We start from the raw sequence: 18547 nt of genomic DNA on the forward strand, positions 1-18547 counted from the left end.
CTACCAGCTCTTTCAATGCCTTTGAGGACTGGTGAGTGTGGCCCGGGGGGCTCTGCTCGGTGTCCCCCTCAGGCATGCTCACTTTCATCTTTTGACCCTTTGACCCTCATGTCACTCCTGTCCTATTTTTTGCCTTTGTTGTCGCATTCATCCATTACCCGCCCCCCACACAATAAGGGCTATTAGTTAGCTGGGTGGGCCTTAGGGTATTTGGATGTTGCAAATATACAGGGGGACAGGCAGGAGTGGAGGGGAGGGGGCTTCTGGTGCCCTGTTTCCCTACCCGCTCCTGTGGCAAAGCCTCTCGGGAGCAGGCATCATTTCACAGTCCTTTCCCCACAGATACACTGCTGGGCATGGGGTTGTGCCTGCCTGGCTCCTATGGCCAGCAGTGGCACAGGACTGCTTCTGCTGTGGCAGACTCCTGGCAGAGAAGGCCATACCAGCACCCAGGCCTGGTGCCCTGCTCACACCACCCTAGTTGCACTATTGGGACAAATGTTTCTTTGATCCTGCAAATGCAAATGCTGGGTTGCTGTCCCGCTGTTCCAGTCCCCGAGGTTCCTGAGCTCCCTCCAAGAGAAGGGCACAGCTGAGAGCCCTCCCCCGCATCGCTGCCCTCCACAGATGTTCCTTTATCCCAAACTTTCCAAACAGCCTTTTCCAGCTGCTGCCAAAACAACTTGCTAAGGTCAGTGGCAGCAGGGTGGCAACGACGAGGCCCCGGGTGGCACTGCTGCTCGCCTCTGCAGGGAAAGAATCTGCAGGGGCAGGCACAACCCCTTGGGCCAGGCCCCCTCCGAAGGCGGCAGCAGGCCTGCCCACCGTGTGTCTAGTGCCAGCAGCTTTACCAGCCTGTATGTGCTGGGCAGGGCTGCCTTCTTGGGTATGGCCTTTCCCCTTCCCCCATTTTGGGGCTGTCACGATGGACCATTCAGGCTGCACTGCCACCGCAGGGCCGGAGCAGACACACAGCTAGGGCAGAGCCAGAACCGCCGCGCCAAGCACAGGGCCTTGGCAGCTCCCCCCCCCGCCGAACATCCTACATGTGGGAGGTGCAGGTGTTTTAAACTTTGCGGTTTTTTTTAATTAGAAATGTATCAAAAATACATAAAAGCAGCACTATCAGACAAGTAGGCTCCAAGGACTCCTCACGTTTACTTCCAGAAAAAAAAAGGAGAACACAACACTAAACATACAGCAGTAGCAGTGTTTCTGATTCGCGGCTGCCCCCTTAAGAGGCCAGGCCGCGCCATCTTAGGTCCCTCCCCTCACGTGACAGCGCCGCCGCCGCCGCCATCTTAGGCCGCCGGTCACGTGAAGCGGCCAGCTGGCGGCGCGGCTGGCGGGGGTGGCAGTCATGGGGCAGTGCGGTATCACTTCATCCAAGACCGTCCTCGTCTTCCTCAACCTTATCTTCTGGGTGAGCGGGGCGCTGCGGGCCAGAGTGCAGCCAGACGGGGGCGGCCGGTGGGAGCGGGGTCGCCGGGCCTCAGAGCGACGCTCCCCCGCGGGCAGCCTTGGGATTAGGGTCACGAGGGACTCCTCGTCCCTCGCGTTAGAGTAATCCCGGTTTTGCGAGGGGGAGGCTGGGGTTGGGATGACATGTCACGCTGCCAGCCTGCCTAGTGTTGGGGTTTGGGCCTCGGCAAGTGGGTGCGGTTTTGTGTTGGGGTTTGACTTTGTTTTGCTTTGCTTTGTTTTTTACCCAGAAATATTTCTCATTAAATTTTTTTAGAATTACTTTGGTTCCACAAAATACAAGTGGGAGATTGTAGCAACATCCCATCGCAGCATTTATGTAGGCAGCAGTTTAGAGGGAATAATAAATGGGAGCTGTGCAAATGAGGACTTCTGGGGATTTTTTTTGAAGGTGTGTGAAGAGCTTTGACTGTTTCGCTAGCTGAAATTCATTTGGAGCACAGTGATTTTTCTGGGTATGTGGCTTTGTGTGCCGGTTACTTAGTTGTGAATGGCTTCTACAAGGCACTTCAGAGGTATTTTAGGAGACTGGCTATCCTTGCTTGTGAGTAAGCAAGTGATTGTGTTGTAAGTATTTCTAGTGTGGGTCTCAAAATAAATTTTTTTCTTCATGAAATAAACAGGAGTAACTGCAGGTGACAGTAGACTCAACTCTGTTCAGTTGTGTGGTTCCTTATCCTAAGTTTGGTGACTGTGTCTTCCAATTTTTATTTGGGGGGTGGGGGGAGATTTTTGAACCAATCTTGTTAAAGTATGCAGCTCTTGAAACATGTTTTCAGTAATAGTTCAGATTGCTCAAGAATTGCACCCGGGTGCTTGGTGTGTAGAGATTCTTTTCTGTAGATAAAGAGTCTGTGACTTTTTTGTGCTGTTTGTGGTTTCAGATTAACTTGAGCATGTTTCAGTAGAAATGAAAATGTCTGCAATCTTTTTATTACAGGGAGCTTGTTCTCTAGGGTTGGTAATATGTTTTGATGGGGAGAGCATTCAGGGTGATTTTTTTGCTAATGATTAATGCTGAATTGCCTAGAGGAGGGCAGGTCTTCTAAAACTGACTTTTTTTTTTTTTTTAAATCAGATATCCTGTGTTTACTGACTGGTGTTATAGTTCATATTGTCAGCATGGAAGAATGTGGAATTACCCTCCTTCATATATACTTCTGGGGGTTTATAGCTGAATATTCAGTTTTAAAGGCTGGACAAGGGAAATTCAGAGGGTGGTGTTTTTTTGGTTGGGGGTGGGGAATGTGTTCCCCATCACGCATCTCATTTGTTGTTGCCTGGGCCAGCCTCCAAATATACATTAATATTGAGGAATGGCCTTCTTGCCCATGTAATAGATTCCATAGCATAATTGTCTTTTGAGCATAATCGGTATGTATTTCCAGTCTTATTAATTAGCTCATCCAGATTTCCCCTGAGACATTACCAGTAGATTGCAGCAACAGATATAACTGGTGATACTACATAATGAAATTTCCGTTTACTGTTAGCCATCCACGAAGTTCATGGTAATTGTGGAAAAATTGTATCGTCCAAAATGTGTTTTAAGATTGTTAGACTTCTTAAATGAGGTTAAAGACATACTTTTGAACCTTGGATATTTAGAATAACTGCATCTGTAAAGCCCTCCCCCCCCCCCTTTTGGTGCCTGGGGAAAGGGTAGAGACTTCCTTGTCATAATTTCAGACACAGTGTTCTGCAGTCTTGTATTTTTCAGATTTGTAATGAACAATGCTGCACGCAAATGTCTACGTGCACAATAAATGGCCAGATGTTCTAATCAACTGATAGTGACAGTAGTGGTGGCCTGTGCAACACATTCAATAATGTTTTCTTTAACATTTTTCTTTGTTTGGTAACTTGCATTAAATTCAATAGTTTGTCCTGAATATGCAGTTCTATCTAGACAAAGCTCATCAAGTTACTATGTTGAAGGTAATACTTTCTTGATAAGGAAGATATGCCTTTCTGATGGCATTTATGTCTTTTCATCTTTCAGTTTTGACAGTGAAACTGCCAGTGACTTTTTTTTTGCTGTTTTTGAGACGGTAAAGACTGTTCTGAATGAAGCTTCATTTAAAAAGTTACTGTGCTTGAACAGACTAAAATGGCCCTGTCATATGATGGGGAGCTTTGAAAATACTTGTTCTGAAGATTGTCCCTATTTTTGTTCTGTTTCATTGTGACATACTTCATAATGCCATCATGTACTACTGGAATTAGACATAAATCCTTTGTATTGGACCACAGAGCTTTTGATAAGGGTTTTTTTGTTTTGTTTTGTTTTTTGCTTTAGGGTAATTTTAACTTCATTCCATTTGTGGCTTATTTTCTACCACTTCAATTCAGGCATATTGAACTGGGCAGGTTTAATGTATTAACACTTCATTTAAATGCTAGCCTCTAATAAATTGTTTGCAGTATAAATCAGCAGCAGTCACTGACACCCCCCCCCCCGATAATATTGACAAGAAGTCCTCTAGCTTATTCATTTTTAGGAAATAGCTTAAACTGTGTGGGTAAAACGAGACCTGTGCAAGTTGTAAACACTGTGGTGGGGAAAGGGGAGGGATGGTATAGTTGCACTCTTACAGCTCTAACTCCCAACCCCATTTAAGTGTTTACAAGCTCTTAGAATAAGGCACAACCAATAATTGAACTCAGTCTCTGAAGGCTGAAAAATGATATGAACCAGTCATTTTTATGCACTCCAGTGTAACTGGCTACACTGATCATCTTTCAAGTGTTCCTAGAATCTAATCAGTGGTCTACAAACAGATAATGTCTCTAACTCTTCACCTAATAATTGTTAATTCTGCTTGAAAACAAGCTTTGTTTATGATCACCAGAGACTGCCCATTTTTCTTCTCTGCTAAGGCTCTAGATCAGTGCTTCTCAACCTTGTTAGACTTTAGGCACCCCTTGGAACATGCTAGCTCTTAGTTTTTCCCTTGGCTAGTTTTTGTAATAAATACTAATTGCTCATCATGAATGATTGTGTGTTTCAGGAGTGTTTACATGTGCTTCCCCCACCCTTCATGGGTGGCCATGTAAATGATCCCACTTCTGCCTCATTCAGCGAGGTGGCTCCCTCCCCCACCCACCTCTGTCTCCACCTTCTCCTGTGGAGCAGTGGGGCCTCCCTCTACCTGAGGAGGTGGCAGCTCCCTCCCCCTGGCCCACCTGCTGCCACCTCCCTGCAGAGCAGTGGAGCTTTTGTCTGCCTGAGGTAGCAGCCCTGATGGCTCCTCCTTCCCTTCCCTTCCTTCCCCTCCACCCCCATCCACCCACCCACCCACCTCTGTCGCCTCCTGTGGAGCAGCAAGGCTCCCACCTTCCTGTCTGAGGCAGAGCCCCCACAGCCGATTACCACCTGCCCTCTGCAGGGCATGTACAGTTGCCCAAAAGCGTTACAGACAGATGCACGCACGTACGGACAGACAGACTAAGCCCTTTATTATATCAGAATATAATAGAGCAAGTCTTCCATTGCAGAGAACTCGAACTATAACGGATTAGAATGTTTTAATACTAGGGCTTCCTATTTGAAATCTCTGGGTTTATCTTGTGAATCATGTGCACATCTAACAGTGCTAACGTTTTGCGTAGCATCCTGGGGCCTTCTTGGAAGGATGTCAAGGCACACGAAGGTGCCACTGCATCCTGGTTAGAATCACTGCTTAGTAATTTTCTTATGTTTTTTAGTAGATACTATAAGACCTCTGTCCTCTTCTTAAAATGCCTTTGTATTTATGAACAAATACCTTGGAAATAATTGGAAGCCTCCATCTTTTTTTTTACTTGTTGATGGTGTTGTTGCTAATTTCATATTATTCTTGTACTGTTTCTGAATTCTTCTTTAACTATTTGGGGGGGGTTTAATTACTGAATGTAAACATTTTTAGTGTTTGGGATTAGGTGAGCTGTTTTTTTTTTCTCCTAATAAATCAAACCAAGTTCTACTATCTTGCAGTTACCTGAATGTACTGATTGTCATAAGCCTTCATGCTCCTTCCAGGCCTCTAACTTGATACCTGCACAATATGCCTTAGATTTATTAACAGAGAGCAAGCATTCATACTGGCTTCTGGCATCTTTTGCTATTCTTTACACAGATCAACTGCAGGTGCTCCTCAGCCTGATGAAGGGTATTTGTACCCAAAAGCCTGCAAAGAAAACATTTTCCGACTATTTGAGTTGGTTTAATAAGGATATCAGATTTACTCAAAGAACCTTGTCTGCCTATGTCTTTAGACCAACATGACTACAACTTATACCCCAGAACTCAGATGTGGCTTTTGAGTCAGTTTTACTTTAAACAGGTGCTTTATTTTAAAAGCAAAATACAAGTAGCATGTTGACTTCATTTTGGCATGCAGTGATATGATGTAGCTGTTAACTATAACTCTATTTGCTTATCACATAACTTGTAATATTAACATTTGACCTTCTCACAAAGGTTAGACCAAAAGAATAGACTTCACATGCTGTTAATATTCTCTGGTGGGGATCAGTTTGGTAGAAGACATGTTGGAGAAAGAAAGTCCTAAAAGTCCCAAGGTTATATTGGCTTCTGCTCCATCCACAAGAGCACAAAACAGCAGATTTTCCCTATGCCTGAAAAAGTATTTGTGCCCAAAAGCTTGCAATGAACAACTCTTCCAGCTATTTAGTTGGTCTAATAAAAGAGATCATATTTACCCAAAGGACCTAGTCTGCTTAAGATTATCAAGATGCTTCTTCTTCAGGGTGAAGTGAGACATAACCAACAAACAGTCTGAAATCCCTTTTAAAAAGCAATGCTAAAATCTTAAGGAAGGGGGATGTTGTGAGAGGAGAGGGGTTATAAAGGAATTTGCAGATAGATAACATCCAGCTTCAAATATTTTATCTATCAAAATTCTTGAAAGAAAATTTAGAACAGCACTACATACTTTCAGAGCTTTTACATAAGCATTTAACATCTCTTATAAAAGAATTCTCTTATTTTGGCTTGATGTAATTGGTGGGATTAATACTGAACTGATTAATTGTGAATGCAATTGGGGAACATACAAGAGGCCCTCAACTACAGCTTGGTATAAAAGCAGGGAAAAACCCCCTTAAGATTAGGTGGATCAGAATGGATAAGAGTTTTAAGGTGAAGTACCCATAAATGGAAATAGTTGGAATAGAAGTGTGTGATCAGAGAGAAATTATTTGAAAATAGCCATTTGTATTTTCAGATATCCTTTGTTTATTAATATTGATTGGTATTATAATCAGGAAAAAGGAAGATAAGCCTACTTGGGATAATATCTAGAGAATAAGATGTGATGCATTTTATTGACCTTTGACTTGGATATTTTAGGAGTTAAGAGCTTTGACTTGGATATTTTAGGAGTTGGCTTATGCCAACTGCTTTTCATTGAGTTGAAAGAAATGTGGCTAAGGTGGAAAAAAGCAAGGGAAGTATCTTGTATGCAAACATTTAAGATTGAATAGTAGGATGCAGTCGGTATTGAAAGACAAAGCATAATGCCTCATTTCTGTTTGGGGGGGGGTGTTGTGGCATGCTCCTTGCATTCATATTGCTGTGAGGAAAGTAAACAAATCTTGAGGCAAATGACTTGGACCTATTAGATGTGGAGCTCTCAGATTAGTTGCTAGTAATGCTTCATTCGCACTTACTTCCTCTTCACCTGCCTGTTCCTTATCTACAGGTGTCCCTAAAAATGAAATCGTCTCTCCCTCTTCTTTTCTTAAAAGTTTAAAAAAAACCTTATTTTTATCCAACATTGTGTGGGTAATGCTGCTGTTAAACACATTGTAGCCATTAGCTTAATTCTGCAAGAATATTGTGTTCTTAGAAGAAAATTGTGGGAACAGTTTTAGTAACCCTGCTCTTCGTAAAGCATCCAAGCACATGCTGCAGAGAAACAAAATACAGTTTATCCAGTGACTTTAAATCATGCAATTATTCAAGTGCTGCATAAATAATAATAATAATAATAAGGAATATGAAGCTGGGACATAAGGTTTAGAAGAAAATAATAAATAAGGGATTTGCTGAAAAGTTGAATTAAACAGGATGGGGGGTGAATTGGCTAAATAAAATCCTTACCTGTGGTGGTAACTTGAGAAATGTCTGAACCGCCCATTGGAATTCAAATAGAGCAATTTTCAAGTGTCATTTGGTGAGCATATTAAAATGGACTGATTTTTTTAGCCACTGAGCTACCCCACAGGAATTATTCAACTGAAGTTTCTTTTCTTAGACCACATCTAACTTCTCAGCACAAGCAGCCTACTCTAGGACTTGCATTAAATTTAAACCACTGGGGCTTTTTAAAGTCTTGAAAAGATTCTTAAGAAACCATACTAAATCTCTGCTGCTAGAAGCATTTACTTTTTTTTAGTTTTAATGGAGACTATAGTTTTTGATGGAGTTTACTAATCGGAAAGCCATCTTTGATATTGAATAGTGTGAAGCTGAATTGTTGCCGTGCTGTGGTCAAACTTTCCTTGTGCTACATATGAGGATTCTTCCATGCTGTGATCTGGAAACAATGAAGTAGTGGTTCTCCCCTTGGTACATGTCAGCTGTTAGTTTTCACTCATTTTTGATGGCAGAAAAATAATGGAGTTTTCTGCGACAGAAAAAGGACTCTAAGGCCATAACAAGTCGGATGGTTTTTTAACATTGTGGGTTCCTAGTTGAAATTTCTAGGCTTATCTTGTGAATCAGACTTGCACGTTTGACAGTGGTAAGATCGTATAGCGCCTTTCAGTACCCTTGAGGGGCTCTCAAGGCACCTCAGAGTGCTGCAGCACCTTGTTGAGAATCATTACAATAAATGAACAGATCAAGTTAGAGCCCCTATCAACAGTTTTGTAAGACATACGAGTTAAGTTTATTCATGTGATTTGAAGCAGAAACAGTTTTTGGGAACAAGCAGGTACGGGCAAGTCCTTGAGTTGCAACGTTTTGAATTGCAACATTTCACACTTACAATGTTTATAACACTGACACCCTGTGTCAATGTTATGACATCAGTTTTGGCTTTGCAATATTTGATCTGACATGATGCCATGCCAATGAACAAGTTCACTGCATCACCCGCCTCCCTGGAGAACATCTGTCCAAATTTCCCTGGACACTTTCTTTAAGAAAGTGGACAAGACTCCAGAAGAACCTGCAGCGAAGACTCCTGAGAAGGCTTCAGCCAAGAACCCTTCAAAAAGTCCAGCAAAGTCACCTCAAAGAAGTCCTTCCAAATCAATATGATTGCTATTTACAATATAAATACATTAATGTAGCTATATTACTCCTATATAATTGATCGAGTACAAAATTCTGTGTTATTTTTGGTAAAAATAGGGTATCGGGTCTTGGTTCAGGAACCAATCCCCCATCTATAACATTGATTTTTTTTTCCCCATAGGAAACGCTTCTGAGTTGCAACGCTTTGACTTGCAACACAGTTGGTTCCTAAAAACTGCATCATAAGTCTGAGGACTGCCTGTACTAAGGTTGGTGGGCAGCTGGTATGCTAGGAAACTGCTTTCTTCAGCCAAGTGAATGAATGCTTGTAGTAGCTGGTGTGCGCATGAGAAGTGAAGGGATCAATAAGAAAACTGAAAGCAGTATTTAATGGGGGAAAATATCAGTGGGAGTGGAGATTGTTAGTGAAGGAATCCAAGGTCATAACAGCTGAACAGGGCAGCTAGACTTCTAGGAGCAATGGTCTGTATTGCCTGGTGAAGAGAATTTGGAAGGTCAGAGAAGGTTATAGAGTCATACATGCTTGGGTTGGAAGTGACTTCAACAGATCATTGAGTCCAATTTCCCCTCCTCCCCCCCCTGCCCTGGACAGGAAAAAGTGCTGGGCTCAGATGCCTATCCAGCCTTCTCTTAGAACCCCCAAGGTAAGGGAGAGCATCACTTCCCTTGGAAGCCTGTTCCAAATTCTGGCCACCCTTACTGTAAAGAAGTTCTTCCTGATGTCCAACCTAAATCTTCTCTCTCAGTTTGCAACCTTTGTTCCTTGTTACCCCAAGAAACGCCCTGGTGAACAGAGCATCTCCAGTGCCTTTTTGCACCCCTCTGATGAATTTGTAGATGGGAACAAGATCACCTCTGTCTCTTCTTGCAGTGGCTGAAGAGATCCAGGTCCCTTAATCTCTCCTCATAGGGCTTGGCGTACAAACCCTTAACCATACAAATGGCCCTCTGGACCCTCTTGAGGTTATCCACATCCTTCTTAAAGTATGGGACCCAAAACTGGACGCAGTACTCCAACTGCAGTCTGACCAGTGCTACACAGAGGCACAGAGAGGATCACCTCCTTGGTTCTGCTCATCATGCATCTGCTGATGCATGATAAAGTGCGGTTAGCTTTGCTGATGATTTCATCACGCTGACGATGCTTGTTTGTCTTGGAGTCCACTATGACTTGGAGATCACTTTCTGCTTCTGTGTTGCTGAGAGGGTTATTCCCCAGCCACTGATTGTGCTGAATATTTTTATGCTCTACATGCAGCACTCTGCATTAGTCCTTGTTGAACTCCATGCTGTTGTGTCCTGCCTACTCTTCCAACCTGTCCAGGTCCTCCTGCAATCGTTCCCTACCCTCCGGAATGTTCATTTCACCCCACAATTTAGTATCATCCGCAAACTTGAATAGAGTATGCTTCACACCCACATCCAAGTCACTGATGAAGACATTGAAGGGTACAGGTCCAAGGACTGAGCGCTGTGGGACCCCACTGCCCACATTCTTCCAGGTTGAGACCAACCTGTCCACCATCACTCTAGGTGCAACCCCCAAGCCAATTTGCCACCCAGTGGACTGTGTAATCATCTAAGTTGCAGCCTCTTAATTTTATTTATGAGAATGGGATGAGATACCGTATCGAAGGCCTTTCTAAAATCCAAGTAAACAAAATCCACCTCTGTTCCTGCAACTAAGCATTTTGTGATCTGGTCCTAAAAAGAAACTAGACTGGTCAGGCATGATCTGCCTGCTATGAATTCATGCTGGTTGTCATACTGCATTATTTTTCCTGCTGGACTCCCACAAATATGATCCATAATAATTTTTTTCAAAGACTTTTCCAAGGATAGAGGTAAGACTAATTGGTGTATAATTACTTGGATCCTCCTTCTTCCCCTTCTTGAAAATGGGGACCACATTGGCTTTTTTCCAGTCCTTCGGGACCTGACCTGAGTGCCACAAGTGCTCGAACAGCCATGCCAGTGCTTCTGCTATGACATTGGCCATTTCCTTCGGTACCCTTGGATGCAGCTCATCCAGGCCTGCTGACTTAAATGCACCCAGTCCATCCAAGTGACTCTGCACCAAGTCAGTGTCAGCAGTTGGTGGGCTGGTGTTCCTCTGCCCATCTAAGAACCCATTAGGAGACCTACCTTGACCCTTGTTCAAGAACACCGAGGCAAAAAACTCGTTGTATTACTCAGTCTTGTCCCCCCCTGTTTGTCACTAATTGCTCTTTCTTGTTCAGTAAGGGTCCTATGCTGGCCTGCACCTTCCTTTTACTCCCTACATACCTAAAACAAGACTTCTTGTTGTCTTTTTTTATTTCTGTTGCCAGCCTCAGCTCTGTAGTTGCAGGGAGGCAGGTAGAAAGGTCAAAGCAAGTGCAGGCCAAGTTGGTATACTCCTCCTGGGTAGCTTTCCAAGTTATAGTACGGGGCAGGGCAAAATACGGCCCACAGGCTGGATTTGGTCCACTGATTTGATTTTTATCTGGGTCACGGCTACCCTGTGGTTCTTAGCTTGGAGCCAAGCCCCACTTGGGGCAGCCTGCACCACACTGCTGCTTGTGCCTTCCATGTGCCTGCTCACGGCACTGCCTTGCACCCCAGTCACAGGCAGTGTGCACAGCGCTGCAGCTGCAGTCTCCTGGGTCCTGTTTGGCTCTTCCTCCTTGTCTCTGCTGTGCCACTCTGGGCAGCAGGTAGCATGGTCATATGCGTAGCCAAGGCAGGGGGAGGAGCTGCAACTGGGTAGCTCCTGGCGTAGTGTGCAGGGCTTCAGCTCCATCTCCTAACCACCTTCCACTTAACCACCCAGCATAATGAGCAGCCACCTGCAAGTGAAAGGCAGCCTTGCCAGGAAGCTGTGCACTTTGGCCAGGGCTGGGGCAGTACCATTGGTGGGTGCAAGGGAGGTACAGGCAGGAGGATGGCATGCGCTCAGCTGTGTGTGGCGCACCATTGGGGCAGCAGTGGGCTGGATAGGGGTGGGGATAGACCACACCTGCACTCATGTGCTCCCTGCCCCACCCAAGCTGGCTTCTGGGACCTAGCATGCAAGCAACACCCTCTTCCCCCCCCCCCCCCCGCAACGCACACATTGTAGAAGAGTAAAACTTTTATTATACGGGGTTTTTTTAATCTATAATTTGTTAAAATGAGATGTTCTGAAAGATTTTGTGTGAGGCTGTCAACAACTTGCCAAAACTCATTAAGTGGTCCACCAGCCAAAATAATTGCCCATCCCTGTTACAGTAACTCAGGCTGTATAACAAAAACGAAGCTAGGGTTTTAGCAGCAGTAGCATGGGAAGGTAAGCCTGGATAAAAAGGGTACACAAGTTAGATTACACTGAGGTGGGGTGGAAAAGATGGTTGCACTGTCATTTTGTGGAAGAAAATGGCTCTAATAGCTGGAATTTGAGCTGCTGGTTGAACACCACCAGAAAAGAGAGACCAGTTCAGATGGAGACAATGATAGGCTAGAGTTATTCTTACACACATGCTGTTTGAGACCCTGGAAGTAGATTTGGTTGTCAAGAGATTATAGACAGATGGAAACTTGAATACTGTGCTGATCCACATAAAGGAAGAAATAGCAAACAAGATGAGAGACCTTGAGAATCCTGCCAAAAAAAAGCCGATGGAGACAGTAATTGTTGAAGGAAGTATTGTTTGGTGGGGGGAAAATCATTTAATTCTTGATACAGCTCTAGTATCAGGCTTAAGTTGTTCAAAATGCATAGTCCAAGTATAGGGTTAACAAAGTGCATTACAAAACTTCCGGAACTGCTTTCTGTGTAAATCTTGATCCATTTGGTTCAGTAATAGAATGATAAACCTATTTGAGCATCTGCTGGGGGTTTTAATCAATACAAAACATCTCTACCAAGATAGGTAAAGTAGTAGGGTTGATGAATTTCCAGGGATCTAAACTTTTCCCAAAAAATAATTAACTGTTGCTACCATATTTTAACACTGCATATGCTTTACATGCTTTCCCTTGGTTGTTCACGAATGTACTTTTTCTAAACTTTGTTTTTTAAAGCTGCAGAATGAACAAACCATACAGCTGATTCAAAGGGACAAGCTACCATTCCGAACAGGAGTCTCAGGAAATCCTTTTGGTGGACTCCATTCTGGCCTCAGAGTATAGGTGCCTAGCACAGATAAATGTATCATTAACATAACTGCCTGGGTGTGGTCTGAGAAAACAAATTCTGTTAGGTTGTTCTGACCTGTATTGGTGGGTTACCATGAAGAAGTCTATGTGAAGTAGCAGTCTGACCTAAACTAACATCAGCACAAGTAGTCTTAAGTTCCACTTTTCTGTCATCCTTTGTCCAGCAAAAGGTTGCTTTAAAAAATAGCTGTTTTGTGTGAGAAACTTTTTGTGAAGACTTTACTGAGTTCCTGTAATACAGAAGCTCACACACAGGCTACAAAGTAGCTTAGTTGCAAGATGCTTTGAACAAATTTCAGAGTAAGGTCTTACCTCTAATCTTTCACCAGTTCTAGGTTTTAATGCCTTGGTGTGTATGCAAAAGGTAAAAAGGAAAAGGAATATTTTAAACACTGTTACAACCTGTTAGTCTCTGGCAAGCAGCTGTGTGTTGATAAGGCCAATTCAAAGAAGCTAGGGTAGTTTGGTTAGTTCTTAAGGAACAAAATTACCTAATTATGTACTAAATAACCTGTTGTCAGCCTTGTATTATGCCCTTTACTGTTTGCAAAATTATATAGAAGAAAGATGTGAAAACAGTCTTTCTAGTGTTTGGCCACTTTTTTCATTTGACTTTTTTACTCTTGTACCATCCTAGAAACTTCTTTCCATTATAAAGCTGTACAATCTCATTTTTGATTTACCAAGTTCCTTGTTCCGTGTACTGATAAATATACATAAGTGTAGCACTTATAAATCCCTCCCTGCAAGGTTAATCAGTGCATTTTTTCTATGTTACCTGAGTCAGCAGTGCCTTGATAAGAGGTGGGTATGCCAACAGATTTGAGCGTCTTATTGCAGGTTTCAATGTTGGTGTTGGTGCTTGTTGCAGTTGAGTAGTTCAATTGGTAACAAAGCCTTGGACACTTCAAAGCAATGCTTATGAAATTATAACTTTGAAACATACAGTTCATATAACTGACATCTATTTGACTGGTTCTGGGTTTACATTAAGGAATTTTACTATGATAAAATGACACCTTTTTGGAACGTCTGTTTTCTTACGTATTGAGTTGTATCTAACTTAAGTGAACAGAAACTCCTGTTAATTCTCTCTAGTGCTAATGTTGGTGCCAGTGTGGGGCTGAGAAGGTGCTAGAATATTTTCTGATTTTTGCTAACTTCTGCAACTGTTACTGCAAAATCTTTCTTGGTGTTATGAGTGCCAAAAACCAGAATCTGGTTCTTTACAATATCAAGTTGTTTGTCTGGTTAGCTTTTTGAGAGGTAAGTAGTGGAACTTCACAGCATTATAATAGTTGCTCTTCTCAGATTAATCATGTTATTAAGAAGTCATTTCAAATTTGGGCATTAAAGATTTTGTTTTAATCACACCACATAATTTACTTTTCTATTCAAAATTTCTAAGACTCTGTAGGCAGTTTGATAAACCTTTTTTTAGCTCTTGGCTCTTGTCTGCCATGTTGATACCTAATGTTTTGAAGAAGCTGCAGAAAACATGAAGCAGCAATTTGACCTCAATACACCTGGATAAAGCAGGAATTTTTGGAAGCTATTGACTGCAAACTAACTTGTCAGCTGTGTTCTCAAGAACTTTGCAAATGCTTAAAAGCTGTGTGCAGAACCAACTTGAGTGCCTACAGCTACAACACCAGTTAGGAAAAAGCTTTCCTTTTAGGAAAGGATCACTGACAATCCCAAGGACACAAGCTGTGCAGGCCAATTGCTCTGTCCCCTTGTGTGAAAGGGGAAGTCATCAATGTTTTGTTACTGTTACTTGTGCTTTCAAAATATTTCTTGAAATGTGCTTTGAGAAGCACTATTTGATTGGCTCTTAGACAGCATTTAGCCTTTATTTGTTTAAAGCATCTGGTGCAGATAATGCTGATCTTAGTGTGAAAACCAAAAATAATCTGTGAAAACTGTACCATCTAACAAATTGCTGAGACCATGATGTAAAATTGACAACAGCTATGCAGCCACAATTTCAACTCTCTAATGACTCTTAAATGTACAATCATATAGTCTAGCACTGCTTGTACGAAATAGTTTCTCTCTTTTCTCCCACCATAGAAAAATCCTAACTGAAAAGCAGCAGAGAAAGACAAAGAGGCTCTCAAATGCTGCTGATTTCAGTATTTGCACTATTTCCATGCCTGGTGACAGCTGCAGCTGTGTGTTCCCTCTAGGATCTTTCAAAATAGCATATTTCTGACAAGCGTTTTAATCCTCTTGAAGTGTGGGGCGGATGACATCACTGGCACAACATTCACGCGTTTCATTGCTAAGCAACACTTTAACAATGTGCTACCCTTTGGTTCTTCGCTTTTCACCCAGAATATGCATACCTTTGTTCCATTGTGATACATAACAACATGCCATTAATTTAGAATTGGATTACCACTAGTTTTATATGCTGTGTGAAGTGCCTCATTTTTTGCCCTTCCCCTGAGTGATTTCTGCTTCCTCATTGTCTTGGGATGGTTACATCATGCTGTTCTCCATCTTTTCATTTTCAATGTTTGTATGAATGTGAACTTACTAGATGTCCCAAGAGCTCTGTTAGCTCCACTTGAGCTAGGAATAGAAAGTAGGGCTGTACAAAGCGGCACCGTTCCGTTTTGCCTTGAGGTTCGACAGAATAGTGTTTCATATTGAATTTAATTTCGAGTTGAAACAGCTGTTCTGTTCCATTCCATTCCATTCCATCAAAACAAAGGCTGTTTCAATGCTGTTTTGAGTTTTGCCCAGGGTGGGAGGCAGCCCAGCTAGGCTGACTTCCCATCCCCAGAGCTACGTAGTGCCGGGGGTGGGCAGCAATTCATCTGGGCTGCTTCCCAGTCCCCCGCGCTGGTGAAACCGGTGAAATTTCTCACAGCCCTAATAGAAAGGTATAGGGCTGAAATATTTTATCCATGGCCACTTGCTGTGCCAGCAGCAGAGCTGGGATTAGAATTTGACTCCTGTATCTTGACTCCATGATGGTTACTTAAAGGCTACTACAAATGTATTCCTACAGTTGAATTTTTCTGAATATTCTGCATTTTTAAAGTCTTCACCAGTTGAAACTTAACAACATTTCAAAGATTTAAGAGGGAAATAACTTTGATTCCTTGTGCATTTAATGGGATTTTGTGTATTGTTAGTCATTTTTGTGCTATAAGTGAGAGGAGACAATTTAAAGCATTTCCAGAGTTAATGTGGGTGGGGAGCTTGGGTTGATGCAGCACCTGGAATTACTTGTTGCTCACTTTACAAAGCTAACATTTATTAAAACTTTAGTTTTGCATAATTTTTTAAAGTTGATCTCTTTACTAACCCTGTTTCTCTGATTTTTTTTTTTTTTTTTTTTTTCTTTTAAAGAAATTCAGAATTTGAGCAGTATGTTTTCATACTCAAAGCAGTTAAACATGACAAGACATGTGGCAATTAAAATGACTTCATGCCTGGAGAAAATACTGATCTTCATTAAAAAGCATGTGACAGGGTAGTTCTAGAACAGCCTCTGAAACTGTTCTGGGAGAAGGAAGTTCTGTATTTTAATACTGAAGTCTTGCATAGCTGATATCTCATAGATGACTTGTTCCTAATTTCTATGTTCATCACAATCTAGGCTAAGAAATGTTGTGCCTAGCAAACCAACATTTTGAGTTTTCTATTTGTGTGGCTTCTGTTACCAGATTTGTTGATTTGAGAATGACAGTTAAAATGGCTTGCTGATGCTTTTAATGATGCTGTTTTAGGACCTGATCAGAAAGTTAAGTCAGTTGGTGTAATTACTTTTTCCTTAGTCATATTAATTACAATAATAACATCTTGGAAGTGCTATTAACCTTTTTAAGTACTTCAACATACCATTTAACTTGAGGGTTTGGGGTTTACTGACATGGATGGGAGGAAGGTGGTTTCACAGAGCAGATAATCTTTTTCCCAAGAGATAAGAAGAAAAAAAACCTGAGGAAGTTCTTGGTATACTGTCTTTTTATGTAAATAAACCTGCTGAGTTGCCTATAAAATTGTAGGAGTTTTCTTCTATTTGGACTCCAGCGTCAAGATGACATCATATGTGTGCCAGTTTGGAAGTGATAGAATAGCAGGAGTGATGTTGAAAATAAGTCTTAGCATTCCTCTGCTGCTGAGCTAGGGTAACTCATAGGTAAAGTGATTTTCCTGCATTTCCCAACTGATTAGTTCATATATTGGTTCTTCTGAGAAGTAAGTCCTATAGATGTGTGAATACACAACATGCCCCTAATGTAGTTAATGACTGAGGTTTTTGTTTATATTGTTCATGATGACCTTTATTTGGTGGACTGTAGTTCATGGTTTCTTTTTAAGATAATACTGTGTATAGGCTTCACACAAAGATTTTTGTTTTAATTTCTGAACTTGTTCATTTTTTTTTTTCCCTCTGACTGGATAAAGATGCTAGCTCTATATGTATGTGCTTTATTCTGACTAGAAATAAATAATATATTATGCGCCTCAGCTGTTAGCTAGCAAAATCTAAGAAAGCAGTACAGCTCGCAGTACAAAGTAATTCCTGTCTCTGAAAGAAGACATTTCTGATGTTGTATTCAAAAGAAGCTTGCTGAGACTCCAGCAGTATCTGAAAATATAGATGCCATCACTGGTTTGGGTAATCCAAATTTGATTAATGGGACATGCCTTTGGAAGGAGGAGGATTGCAGTGTTCATAGGAGTTTCTCTGTTCCTTAACTAAAAGTATGTCTTTCTGGGGAACAATGGAGACTAGGTTGAAGTTAGACTTGTTAAAGGTGGAACTGGGTAACTTCCATTTTTTTCCTGAACTAGGCATATTCTATACCAGTAAAGTGGTGCCTAAGTTATATCAATGAGAGTTGCAGCTAAACATTTGCTGAGCTACTCGTAGAACGTTATGGAGGAAAAACAGTGGAATTTAGGGTATGTCATGGATCTAACTAGGATCTTTTTGTTTTTGTAGGCAGCAGCAGGCATTCTGTGCTATGTGGGAGCCTATGTTTTCATTACCTATGATGATTATGATCACTTCTTTGAAGATGTCTATACACTTATTCCAGCAGTCGTCATCATAGCTGTGGGGACGCTTCTGTTTATTATTGGACTTATTGGTTGCTGTGCTACAATTCGTGAAAGTCGTTGTGGACTTGCCACTGTAAGTTGCTGCTTTTTCTTTTTTCATAACACTCTTGAAGCTTATACTGTGGTAGTAATGTATATTTGACATTCTGAGTTTGATTTGCAAAAATTCACTGTTTTGTAAAACTAGACGAAATTGCTTTCTTGCCTATTTTGTCCTAAAAGTATTAAGCTTTCTGTGGGGGGGAGGAATAAAATGGTGTCTGTCTAATTTTAATATTACACTTCAGCAAAGTTCTGAAGCACAGAAATTGATAATCTGCCCAAAGCAAGCTGGATGTTCTTTGTGAACTTTTTTGACGGTACATTTGCTAAATTATTTGTGCTTTAAATTTATTCTCTAGGGATTAAATTGGTTGTTATGTTGCTTAAATCTTAGGGTTGTCAATTAATCTCTGCCAATGTGCATAATTGGCGCAAGAACCAATTAATGCATTACACTTTTAACGCATTAATCATGCACGTGGTTTTGGAGCCTGT

The 18547-nt window shown here is 41.8% G+C and overlaps 1 protein-coding gene across 1 annotated transcript in view; it reads left to right on the forward strand.

Moving 5' to 3' along the window:
- The first annotated feature begins 1281 nt into the window (after positions 1–1281).
- TSPAN3 (tetraspanin 3) overlaps positions 1282–18547 on the forward strand; it is a 38347-nt gene continuing 21081 nt past the window's right edge. Inside the window, exons 1-2 of the mRNA XM_090028747.1 lie at positions 1282–1423; positions 17892–18083. Coding sequence (XP_089884873.1) covers positions 1361–1423; positions 17892–18083 — 255 coding nt within the window. The 5' untranslated portion in view covers positions 1282–1360. The remainder of the gene's footprint in view (positions 1424–17891; positions 18084–18547) is intronic.

Source organism: Crocodylus siamensis, chromosome 15 (genome assembly GCF_052110815.1).
Source record: "Crocodylus siamensis isolate JL-2025a chromosome 15, ASM5211081v1, whole genome shotgun sequence".
NCBI lineage: Eukaryota > Metazoa > Chordata > Crocodylia > Crocodylidae > Crocodylus > Crocodylus siamensis.